General features: G+C 42.6%; 1 protein-coding gene and 1 long non-coding RNA gene across 4 annotated transcripts; one reads left to right on the forward strand and one right to left on the reverse strand.

Moving 5' to 3' along the window:
- Positions 1–210: 210 nt before the first annotated feature.
- Positions 211–7,560, forward strand: LOC121110481. The gene is made up of 3 exons (XR_005858989.2): positions 211–4,160; positions 6,516–6,787; positions 7,435–7,560. It is a non-coding gene; the product is annotated as an uncharacterized LOC121110481 (long non-coding RNA).
- On the reverse strand, positions 1,818–12,254 carry E2F6 (E2F transcription factor 6). Of its 3 annotated transcripts, none has more exon segments than NR_045197.1 (7): positions 1,818–2,513; positions 3,252–3,399; positions 4,788–4,937; positions 5,502–5,617; positions 6,543–6,759; positions 7,505–7,553; positions 11,939–12,254. NR_045197.1 is itself a non-coding variant. In NM_001244738.2 (7 exons), the coding sequence occupies exons 1-7, from the start codon at positions 12,002–12,004 to the stop codon at positions 2,509–2,511; spliced, it is 759 nt and encodes a 252-aa protein (NP_001231667.1). In that variant the 5' UTR covers positions 12,005–12,227; the 3' UTR covers positions 1,818–2,508.
- Positions 12,255–13,101: the final 847 nt, after the last annotated feature.

Genomic DNA, 13,101 nt, shown 5'->3' on the forward strand with positions numbered 1-13,101 from the left:
TTTCATAATTACAGATCCGGGCTGTTGTTCTCGGTGATTAATGCGTTTGGGTGCTCAGCCATTCCTACAGAAGGAAAGACAAAAGCGTTCTCGGAGCTTTCTCATTTATTACGGAGTCCCCAAACAGCCGACGGAAATGCGTACACATAAATATGCTGAAAATGGACATACGGACTCAACAAAAACACTTTCATCTTAATAACCTTTCAGACAAAAATCACGCGTTATACATATTCAGAGTAAGGTTCCACCACATTTACTTTTTTTAAGTGAGCTTTGTAACTTGTATTAAAGGTCAGCATCACTCACCTTTTGTCAGAGTCCAAGTCTAATCTTCCCAGTGAGTTAGCTGACCTTAAAAATGAATTGTACAGCTGGAAAACCTGCATAGAGGAGGGAGGAAAAATAGAATCACCAGCAAAAAATCCCTACTGTTCCAATTAATCAAAGCACGTTCATTCAAAAACAGCTTAACATCTGTGAAATGCTTACCTTGCAAAAGCAGAGTTCCTTACTCCACAGTTCCAAGTGCTGTATTGTCAGCTAATAAAACCCCACCTCCTGCTTCATTGGAGGAGCATCTTCCTCTCTTTGGCCAACGTACAAAACCTTTTCAGTTTGCTTTTATTACTGTAGTAGATCAGCCTGCAGTTTGCATATTATAGACATGCAGAAAATAAGTGTGCACCATAGAAGTCCTGTTTTCCAGAGCTGGATGGTAATTGAACGTACACAAAATGCCAGGATTGCTGATACCAACTTCCATTTGCTGTATTTCCCAGCCTGCTTAATATAACACTTTGCAGAACTGGAGAACCTTGTAGAAAGATGGGTTAGCCGTCATCTTGTATGTAGGCATATTTAAGCTCTATAGTGTCAACTGCCCTACCTAGTTGCATTTGTTAGTAGGAGACATTTAGACATCTGTCAAAACAGCTGTAGAGATGCTGGTTGAAATGTGGAGGATTTTATTTGATGGACTGTTGTTGATAGCACATAATCAGAAGAAAAATGCATTGGAGTTCTGATACTTTTAAAGTATCACACTTAGAAAATTATGGGATGTGCTTTTCCAACCTGCAGTGAAATGAGCATAAGCACGGCATTTGTAGTTACAGTTCATTCACGTAGAAGAATGGTGAGTTGATCTCGGCTGGTCCAGGTGCTCACCATGCCTCCCTCTCCTCAGCAAGATGGAAAGTTAGAAAAAAGCTTGTGGGTAGGGATAGGGCCAGGGAGATCACTCAACCAGTTACCATCAAGGTGAAAACTGGCTCAAGTTGGGGAAGGCTTACTGTTTATTGCCAATTAATAAATCAACTAGAGCAGCGAGAGCTGAAAGCATACTAAAACCACCTTCCCCTCAGCCCTTTTCTTCCCAGGGTCAACTTCAAACCTCCTCCGCCAAGCAGCGCAGGAGAATGGGGGCTGTGGTCAGTTCATATCACCTCATCTCTGCTGCTCTTCCATGGTCACACATTGCTCCTGCTCCAGCTGGGGTCCCTCCCATGGGATGCTGTCCTTCCCACTCTGATCCTGTGTAGTCTTCCTACAGGCTGCAGTTCTACAGGCACTGCTCCAATGCAGCTCTGTATCACAAGGCCCACCCTTCAGCAGCTCCCCCAGCCCTGCTGCTCCACTGCAGGCTGCTCTCCATGGGCTGCAGCTCTGGCCCTGCTCCAGTGTGCACTCTCCCCAGGGTGCAGCTTCTTTCAGAGCACATCCAGTTGCTCCAGTGTGGGGTTTGTAGTTACCCAGTGAATTTTAACATTTTAAAAGACAAATCATAATACTTTTTAGTTAGACTGACCACTCAATGCTTTTATAAAGTTTATTTCTTTGCTGTACAGAGGCAGAAATGTAAACCATCTCAATAAACCTACATCAGTAACTACTCGGACATGGTACAGATATACAAAAAGCCATTATTTAACTTCAGTGTTGATACCATATTTAATGCAGAACTGGATGCAAATAATGCAAACAGTATCTACACAGTGGAAGGCATAATTCTCATACTATTTACATCTTGTTCCTCATAACAAAGGCTTCTGATACATCAGTTCTTTCTTCATCTGTATTTAATAATCCTTCTCCATAGTAGTGCAGCCTCAGAACTGAAAAGTGCATTTTCTTTATTATATACATTTTCAGAAGGTTTACAAATAGTTCCAGAAACAGTTCTCAAACCTTCATTTTTCAAATCCATTTACTGAATGCGTTTTCCATCAATTAAAATTATTTCATAAACTAAAACCACCATTTTCCCAAAGCTCTGTAGATCACATGCAATTATAAAATCAAAGCTCCTAATATCAAATCTAGGAGCCACTGTCTTCTGACTTGGGAATATTAAACGTTCCTGTGCAAGCACTCAATCCGTTGCTGTTTTAAATACAAAATACTCTGGAGCATTTCAGGTTGGCAAGTTTACAGTTCCAAACAGCTTTGGAAGAGCTCTACAACACAGATATTTACATTTGGTGTTAGATTCAGTTGTAGTTCCTCTCACTCTGCAAGTGAAGTGAAAGAAGAATCCATTTACTGTCATCGTAGGAAACTACAGTCATTTCACAAGCAAAACAGTTAAAAAACAAGACAAGATTAAATAGTCAGCTCTTCCTCTCTTCTATAAAGTAAAATTGCTAAAAATAAAGTACCTTTCATCTTCTAAGCTACTGCAATTCCCGCCACATTTATTTTTAAACCACAACGACCACAACATCCTGCAGCACTGGAGATCTTGACAGACTGAATCCCAGCCAATCTTGTTTTAGGAGATTAAAATACTGCGTTTCATCTCCTGTCTGCTCTCCTGCAGATAGGGCAGCAATGAGTAACAGCAGCATAGCATCTTGTTTGAAACACATCTTAACTCCCATGGCAACTAGTTTTTCAGCCAAGCCGCTGGACTGTAGACTAAGAACTCGCACACAGTGCTCCATCAGCAGAGCACAGAACGGTCAGCTCTGACAGAAAGCCAGTAGTGAGCAGAGGAAGGAAGAGGGTCAGAGAACAAGAGCAGCTTGCTACGTCTGCATGTGCCTAGCCCTTTGCATTCCTGTTGCCATGAAGGAATGCAACAGCATAAAGATAACTTTCAGATATTTCCTATACTCCTGCACATCTTTGCACACTTAAACTATGTCCTGGGATGAAAACTTACACAGCTATGTTGAAGTTGAAAACTGTAAGACAATCTTTAAAAAAAAAAATTACACGAGGATAAAAATGTAAATGGGAGATGTTACCTTCATCAGGAGGAACTGATGGCTCAGTTTCAGAAGTGACAGCTTCCTTATCTTCAGAATTTTTGTCTGCTGGCTTATCTTGTTCCACCTCACACAGATACACGTCAATGGGTCCTTTTGTGCTCTTTACATGTACTTTGATGCAATCCTGCAAAATAGTGACTTGCATATTAAACAGAAGAGAAACCTTACATGTTGGTTATGTATTTCAGCACATATTTTAATCCCAGCAGGCTAAGAACAGAACAAATAGAAGAGTGACATAACTATTTAAGGTTACGTTACTAGTTCTAAGTAAGTTATGACTCGATTTTCAGGCTAGTTATTAAGTATCACTAAGCTAACAAGGTTTCACTTCTGATGGGCAACATACCTAATGAAGCCATTTAGTCTCTTTACTGACCTGATAAATGGCCAAGATTTATCATATGTTTAGTAAGAAGAACAAAAGTAAGAACTTGGCAGTCAATGCCATGGATCAGAAAACAAATGAGACCACATCAGGGTTTTATAATAATATGGCAAAACAAACTCTAGTAGTATTTTCTTTTAGCAGACATCACACTGCAAGGCACAGACTAAGTCAAATTCAATGGGAAATGGTTAGAACAACATTCTCCCTAAAGGAAGGCCTTTCAAACCCTGCTGCTTTTTTGCTTCAGGAAGCCTATGGAATCTTCTCTTTCTCACCAGCACAAAATGAGATCCAGCTTCTTTTGCCTGTGAAATCACTAGATATATGCATAGTGGATTTAAGTCTTCTGTTCTTATTGATTTGTATCTTCTTTTCCTAGGATGACCTGAACAGGAATAGGTATGCTGTACCAAGAGGAAAGGACAGGCCACATCCCCTGCCTCCATGGAGAATACATCTGGACTACCAGAACTACTTCTTTTGTTGATCACATTGTATGTTTCATACTTCAGTTCTACAGTAAACAATAGTTGCCTGGTCATTAAGCAGTAAGAGAGCATTTACTTTCTGTTAAGAGTTATCAAATTATGCTTATTTTAAGTTCACAGCTTTTATAGATTTTTACTGAACAAATGCTGGTTTCATTATCCTAACAATGACCAAACACACTGAGACTGGAAATGAGAAACATTTTTTACAGCTGCTCCATTATTTCTCCATTACATATAATGGAAATTATTACAAATTATTGCTATATATACAAATTATAATATATATAATATATACATGTATAACATATATATATTATATATTATATATATATAATATATATATATAATATATATAATATAATATACAAATTATTGCTCCATTACATATAATGTAGTAAGTGAAGTTCACACATGTTTATTGTTTAATAATTTAAGCAAAACAAAATCCTAAAAATAATTTTCCTAAGACTATTATACCTACAGCACTGTTTAGTGAAACACAAAAACAATTTAGTACTAATATTTGCTATACACGACAAAGAAACTCCAAGTCAGTTAATGATTGCTACTACAAAAGAAATAAAATCTAAGAACTTTCCTTCCATTAAGAGAGAAAGCTGTAAAACTTACCTCTTTAGGAATCGGTATTTCCAGTCTGGTTTCTTCTGGAGCTTTGATTGCAATCACAATCTGTTTTTGAAATGCCTGAATGCTACGGATATCTTGGTACGTCACATAAGCTAGTGTATACATTGGTCAAGGATTCTGTACAGTTATTGGCTAATGGGCAGAAGCAAAGAGTATGATGTTAAGATACGCTGACCAGAACACCAATTGAAGAAAAGTGGTAAATAGTTCAGCTGATATTACTTTAATATTAGCTTTGTAAAATTAATTCTTAGCTGATAGGTAGATTTTTTTTTTCTTTTTTTGTTAGGAAGGAAAAAGTCTTCCATGGAATCCAAGACATTCAATATTATGAACTCTGTACTTGATAGTTTTCATTATAAGTGTATACAGCAGAGGGAAAACTGCCTTGAAGAACTCATTTTTCATTTGGTGTTAACAATACTTGGAAATAATTTCCTGGCAAACCAGAGAATTACTTTCTTAACCAGAACAGGTAAACCATAATGAAAAGTTTATTCGATATCATGCAGGAAACTGACACATTTCTCATCATTTGAGCATACACCTTTTAACATCCTACCAGGCACCAGAGCTCAGCCTTATTTTATTGTACCCAAAGTCAAAATACAATGTATATGTCCTATTAAAGCTACCAAAGAAGTCCCACCCTTATTATCAAACCACACCTGAAAGATTAGGACATGATCAACGTACCATTATATCTTCATGGCAAAAGGCCACTGTCACTCTGTTTTGGGTCCTCTTTCTCATCTCAGTAAGCAACTCAATCTCACTGGTAGGTCAAGATCTGCCCCTGAGACAACTTTATTCTACAGTGGAGAGAACAAGGTGATGGTCAGGATTCTAAGACTACTGCCCCACTTACATATTCCTGTTCCTTGTTACTATTGCCAATAATTCCTTATTTCAATAATACTCTATTCTTTAGCCTCACTGTCACCAGGATACTCTGCTTTCCTTTCCATGGCAAAGTGCCAGAGGAATGAAGAACAAACAGTCCAACTTCAGTTCTTCCCACTCTTTTTCTCTCAGTATTCTCCAGTGGAAACATCACACAAGTAGCACTCTCCCAAGGATCAGTCACACTGTACATGATCCTATAGAACATGTGCCTATTATACACTAATACAAAATAACTGATTATCTCATTACCCAATATTACTGCATACCTGTGGTATGAGTCTAAATCTTCTGCAAGAATACCTGAGTACTAGCAACTAAAACCACGTGCTAAAGTAATGCAAGAGTTAAAAGGATATTTTGCATTTTCTTTGTCATCTGTTAGATCAAATAACTGATGAGCACAATCCTTGATTAATTCATCCAGAGCTTCTTCCATGGCTGACAAGTCAGAAAGTTCATCTTTAAGGTTTTGCCGCTGTGCTGCCATTTCAACAACTTGGTCAAGATTAGAACCTCTAAAAGAATATGAAAGTTGTCTAATACGCTGATAAAAAGAAGAGCCTGGTTATTGAATACAGAAAATGTACTAATAGAAAACAACCAGGAATTCTGGTATCCTTTACTCAGCTGAAACATGATGCAACGCACTTTTTCACTTGGTACTTGTTAATATAGTACGTAATTCAGACAGCCTGAAGATAAAGAAAAACTTAAGTTCTTTTTATCTATTAAAATAATTCAGTATGCTTAAAAAAATATTTTCAAAGCTATACTACTCAATATTATTGCGTTTTATTGTTTCAGAAATTCCAAGTTTCCAAGCCAACTTACACCCACTGGATGTGATTCTTTGATCTTTTCTGAATTAAGTCGATCCCATCCAACACACTGGTGATGTCATATACTCTTCGTTTTTGTACTCCAAGAGCTGTTGCTACGTCGTTTAAATCAAGGACACCATCTGGAGCTCTTTTAACAAGATCCATGAATTTTCGAGTCAAATAAACCAAGGATGCATCAAATCGAGGCCTTTTGACCTTCAGAGTTTCTGTAATGTTTTTGACACAATATTTAGGGTACGTTACTATAGTAATATGAAACGTCTCTTAGAAAACAAGAGATCAAGTAGCAATTGATGTCAGAGTTTGAAAGAATGCAATTATTTACATCATAAAGTCCATTAACAAGATGCAGTGGTTTTATCTAAATAGAAAATGCCCATCTTTGTGCTTTCAACATTTATAACTTTTTTTTATAACCACATGATTTGTAGGACACGAGCTCTGACTTAAATCAATACCAACAAAAGCTCAGGTTAATATAGGTAGGGTCAGCGCACTGACAGAGAACTGCAGCTGTAATAACAGAAGTGACATGTTCAACAGCTCACTACTCCATTTTGAATGGTGTTACTGTAAGATTTGTAAGAATATTCTATCAGTGAGAAACGAAATCAGAACAACAAAAAAAACCACAACCTAAGTCTGCTCAACCTTGTATTTACATTTGTCAGTACTGATTGAAAAATAATGCTAGTTGTTAGTATCAATTGAAAAATAATGCTAGGCAGCATGATGCCCTAGGTTACTTCTCTGTAAGCTCATTTTCTTGATAGCTGTAGGGATTTAGACTTGGCAGATGGAGAGAAAGAAGAAAAAGCCATGAAAAATGCATTGCTGTTCTGTCTGTATGAGATATGTAACGATTTCTCATTTGTTTACAGCATGTGTCACCACTGTAAGAAGAAAAACAATAAATACTTCAAGGATAACACATGGAATGCAGCCACTTACTTTTTACAACTGGTACGTCATCATCCAAATTCAAGTCAAGCATTGGTGTCTGAGGAAAAAAATAAAGTGTAACTAATACAAGATGCCGGCTGTTTCAAGGAAGGACAGGAAGCTTTTAGCAGAGAAACCCATGACCCAACTCTACATGCTACAGTAACAGGAGTGCTGACAGCTCAACAGAGAGCACTGTGAAGGAACCTCATTTGATAGAAGAGGCACATACATGTTAATACCCGTCAGATTTTTCAGCTCTTGAGCACATTTCCTGCTGTTTTGGAAGGCAGGAAACATCAATAAACGCCATAAATCTCAGGCAGTGGTCACAACACAAACCAGTATCTCTATAAAGTCTATAAATACCCGTTTTGGCCATTCCACGTAACAGCTCACATACAGTTGATATACTGGTAACGTACAGCACTGCAATCATTCTGCAGCAGACTTCCAAACTAGTAGCAGCCTGCTCAAGTCACAAAACTAACATGGTAAGTGTAGCTATGTATGTTATTCTACTCTCCCACTGCAATTTAACAAAAGCATTGTTTCAAATTCAGACTCATTCTAACTGGAAGAGATCTCAAAGTTTCTGGACCAACCTCCCATTCAAAACAGAAACAGCTGTTACATCAGATCACCTTCCAATTGGGTCTGGAAAGCTTCCAAGGGTCATGGCGGTATCACTCTGAACATCCCATTCCGCTACTTGCCTATCTTTATGATGAAAATGTTTACCTTTCCTGCCAATTTGCAACCTCTTCCACTATTACAATTTATGGCCATTTCCTTTTAGCCTGTCATCATACACTACTGTTAGCTGTCTGGCTGCAGCTTCTTGACAACTTCCTTGCAGATAACCGTAGGTTGCTGTGGCTTAAAATGCTCCTGCAGTTACGTGCCCTAACAAATGTAACTTTTGACAGATGTCTGATGGCTGCACTCAAGTTTATCACCATCCTTCCTGTACTAGTCAGTCCCAAATGAGACACAGCACTCCAGAAGCAATCCAATACTTGACAAGTAAAGGAGAACTACGTATGCCTCAATGCCAGGACATACTGTTAGGTCATGTTTAACCCACTGTCCATACAGACTCTCAGGTCAGGACAAGACTCTTCAGCAGGATGGTTCCATAGCATCTCACTTCCTAGCCTTTCCCACGTCAAGTTACACTTCCAGATGTAGGATTCACACTTAATTTTCAACTTCCGTGTTCAAATTGATTAGCTCCTTGATGATCCATCTCTCCAGCCTATGCCCAGAGGTCTCTAACATCTTCCCCTCCCCATTTGCTGGCAACTGTAAGCATCACGAGGGCACATCCCATGTCCCCCTCTACATCACTGATAAACATATTTAACATGATCGGTCCCACAGTAGACCCCTAAAGAATTCCCCTTGAAACCCACTTTCAGGTTGAGTATAAACCTTTAAGCACTCCTCTTTGAGCCTAATGATCCAGTCAGTTTTGCATTCACCTGCTATCTGTAGTACACCCGTTTAAGGATGAAGATGCTGCTGGAGACCATTTCAAAAGTCCTGCTAATATTGATGTAGATGACAGCTGCAGTTTGGATTTACAGATCGAGTCATTTCATCACTGAAGGTACTCAGTTTGCAAGGACAGTCACACTGGCTATTTCCAATTACCTTCTTTCTGTTCCACAACCTCTCAGAGTAACCTCTCAGAGTACAACCTAACAATGACATCAGCCAGATCTCTCAGACCCTCTATGAGTGATGTTATCACCCTCCATTAGGTCCTACAGACTCAGGTTGAGGTTTCTCTTTCCTTGCTGGTTGTTCCTTTTCAGCTCAAACTCTAGCTGTCAAGCACAAAGCCTAAAGGGTATCACATCCAAAGACCAAGAGGACTGTGCACTTCAGCCTTATCTGTGTCTGCTTTCACTAAATCACTTCTTCCCTTTAGCAGTAAATTCACATTTTCCTTCACTCACCCTTCCTTGGCCATTAACACAGTAGTAAAAGCTCCAGTCACCCCTGATGTCGTCCTTAAAGGCCTCCACCCCTTCATCTTTCCAAGCTGCCTCTCCCAGTATCTCAGTGACGTGTTGCCTGAATAAGCTGAGTCCTGAAGTCTGCTCTCCCACAGTCCTGTCCTTGTGCTCTGCTTCTTATCTTTCTTGCTAAACTCAGGATCTCAAACTCTGCTTCTGAGTCCCATACCCCTGACTTCTCTGTTTGTGAGATACAGGTTCAGGAGAGCATCACTCCTGGCTGACTCATCTAAACACCCAGATAAAGAAGCTGCTGGTCTCTAATAATCATATCTCTAATAATAACAAATTTCAAACCAGTGAAAAAACTGGTATCAACTTCTCTATAGGTTTAAGGCAATACTACCAAGCAACATCTAGCTCAACTGTCAAAGTAATATATATATATATATATATATATATATATGTTTATTTTTAAAGACGTTTAAGAGAATTTAAAGGTATGTTTACATTTGGGTCTGGAGCATAAGTCTTATGGGGAGCAGCTGAGAGAACTGGGACTGTTCAGTCTGGAGAAGAGAAGGCTCACGGGAGGCCCTAATGCTCTCTACAACTGACTGAAAGGAGGTTGTAGTGAGGTGGAGGTTGGCCTCTTCTCCCAGGTAACAGCAAGAGAACAAGAGGGCACGGCATATGTTGTGCCAGGGGAGGTTCAAGTTGAATACTAGGAAATGCTTTTTTCTTTTCTCGGAAAGAGTGGTGAGCCATTGGAACAGGCTACCTGGGGTGGTGGTGCAGTCACCATCCAGCACAGCCACTCAGCCCTTCCCCACGCCTTGCACCCAGGCCCCCACAGCACACTGCAGTCATACAAGCAGGTGGAGCTCTTGCTACATACTTCAGGGACAGTGCAGTAGCAGATCTGAGCTAGGTGAGCAGGCCAATTAGGTGCCTAGTGTCACCAGAGTCTGATGAGATGTTGACTGCAAATTGTGCACTCATGTACTAAGAAAATACTTGTGAGGGACTAGAGAGACCTGGGCAACCTCTGCAGGGCATTGTAAAGTGTCTCTGTTACCCTAAGGAGTCCTGGAAGCCTCCCATAAAATCTATAGGGCCCCAACTCCTCCCTCACAGCATTTATGGGATCTCTATAGTCCTATACTCCTGGAACGCTCCCCTCACAAAGGCTCTATAGGGCCCCGGGATCCCCCTGTATAGGGCCCAGAACACAACCCCAACCCACAAGGCCTATGCACCTCTATAAGCCCCACGAGGCCTCTCCGTCCCACAGCTCCCCATAGGCCTCAGCCACCGCTGCTGCTTTCCAACCATTCTGCACCGCCTTCCCAGCTTCAGTCTCAGCTTCACCACCACCTCCTTGTCCTCCTCTGTGGCCCCCAGCAGCTCCGCCTCCTCTTTCTTGTTCTGCATTTTTTGTTTTTGGCACCATGCCAACTTGTTCTTTGTAAAGAGACAAACAACAAAACTGTTTTCTCTTCTAAAACGGCTTTTTTAAGGGATTAAAAATTCCATCATGCTCCAGATTTTAGCACTCAAAACATATCGGGTCTCAATATTAAGTCTGCCACTCTGCTCTCTGGAGTCGTATGCATTCATTAGCAATTAGAAGCACTGGTGGAAACACCTATTCTGGCTGGGAAACGAAGTTTAAAAGCAAAACTTTCTTTACCTAGAGAGAGCTTTGTTAGAAACCTCAGCTGTAGCCTGCAGGCCTTCATCTCTGGGTATCCTGCAACTTGCTGGACAATTGTTTTTTTGCCTTTCTGCTCCCTGGCTGCTCCACCTACAGCATCAGAGTAACAACGTCAGCTTCTGAAACTCTCTCTCTTTCACATTTGACCTATTAGCTTCAATTCCAACTATACTACATTATACTGTATTAGCTCATATGCCGCTGTTTTCCTCATCCAGGTCCATCTCCCTGCCTATTCCCTCAAACCCCTTCTCTCCCCAGGGTGTGGATCTGTGGGTCCCTTTGCCCCAGTCGCAAAAACCAGGCTGAGCTGTGACAATTCTTCAACATTTGGAAGCATTCGAGAAATGTGGAGATGTGGCACTGAGGGACACAGCCAGCGGGCATGGTTGGGATGGGTCAACGGTTGGACAACACGACCTCAGCGATCTTTTCCAAGCGTAACGATTCTTAATAATTAGTGTGAAACACACAAGCGTGATTAACCGAACCTCTGAGACGCCGGGAGGAACAAAGCGCACACCTGCGGCCTGACTGCTTTTCTCACAACGTATTCAACTCAACCAGAGCGCTGTACAGCCAGGGACAGCCCCGAGCACAGCGCCCAGCACGGCTCCCGCTCCCAGCAGCCCGCTGCCCACAGCGCCGTCCCGCCCCACGCACCCCTCCCTCCGGCCCCTCCGCGGCAGGAGCCAAGCGCCAGCCCAGCCCCGCCCTCTCGCCGTTCCCAGGCGGCACCTCCCGCCCCCGCCCGCTGCGTACCGCGCTCAGACGCAGCGTGTCCGGCCGTAGCGGCCTCAGGCGCTCCCACTTGGAGGCGGCGGCCATGTTCGCGCGGCCCCTCCTCCTACCTCACGCCGGCGGCGGCCTTCGGAGGGGCGGCAGGGCACTCAGAGGCCTACCCGATGAGGCTGCGGGACCGTGCGGGAAGAAGGCGCCTCCATCCCCGCCCCACCTCCGGGCGGAGGGGGTGCCGGGGCCGCCTTGGCTCGCCGCGAGGCGCTGCGGCCACTCCTACCCTCCCCCACCTGCGGGTGGCTGGGCGGCGGATGGAGCAGTTGCGCATGCGCGCACCTGGCAAAGGTGACGCAAAGGCGGTGCGCCGGCGCTGCTCTACCCAGAAGCCCCTGCGGTGCTCGTGCCGGGCACCCGTCCCGCCCCGCGCGGCTTTCCTGCGCTCTCGCGCCAGAACTGCTGCTGTGGGCGGAACGGCGGGAAGCGCGTTCCTCAGTTGTGCCGCCAGGGCCGCGTGCTTCGCTGCTTGCCTCATTGCCTTCGTCTGTTGTTCTCTTGGCGCGCAGCACAGAACCACAGACAATTTCCCAAGTTGGCAGGAACCCACATGGATGACCGAGCGCAAAACCGGGCTTTACACAGGACCTCTCAAAATCCAAACCCCGTGTTCGAGAGCGGTGTCCAAACGTTGTTTGAACTCTGGCAGTCCCACAGCTCCGGGCAGCCTGTTCCGTGCCCACCGCCCTCTGGCGCACAGCCTGTCCCTAACCCCTGCCTGCCCCTCCCTGATGCAGTTCCATGCCATAGCAGCTGGCTATGGCTAAACAACTCTTTGTTCACTTGCTTGTCTGTTGAATGATTGCTCTTCATGTCAGTGAACTGTTCTGAACGCAAGTTATCTGTCATGGAATCCGTTTGCACAAAAAGAAATCCAGAACTGTTTTGCTTTCCTGCCCTACCTCAGGAGGTGAAGCTTCAGAGCGCTCCCCTGCAGTATGCTCTGAATAAATGTGAACTTCATGGAACGTTGTGTAAAAATACCGTTCTGAGTTGTGAAGGATTTCATTTATCTTCTAATGGCCAGACAGGGCAGGTCAGGAAACACTCTCTTATCTTGAAAATAGAGTGAATTTATTTTCATTTACCAGCTGTTTCGTATCCCTTCAGGTTAGTTATTCCTCTGGAGAAGC

The sequence above is a fragment of the Gallus gallus genome, chromosome 3, assembly GCF_016699485.2.
Source record: "Gallus gallus isolate bGalGal1 chromosome 3, bGalGal1.mat.broiler.GRCg7b, whole genome shotgun sequence".
NCBI classification, from domain to species: Eukaryota; Metazoa; Chordata; class Aves; order Galliformes; family Phasianidae; genus Gallus; species Gallus gallus.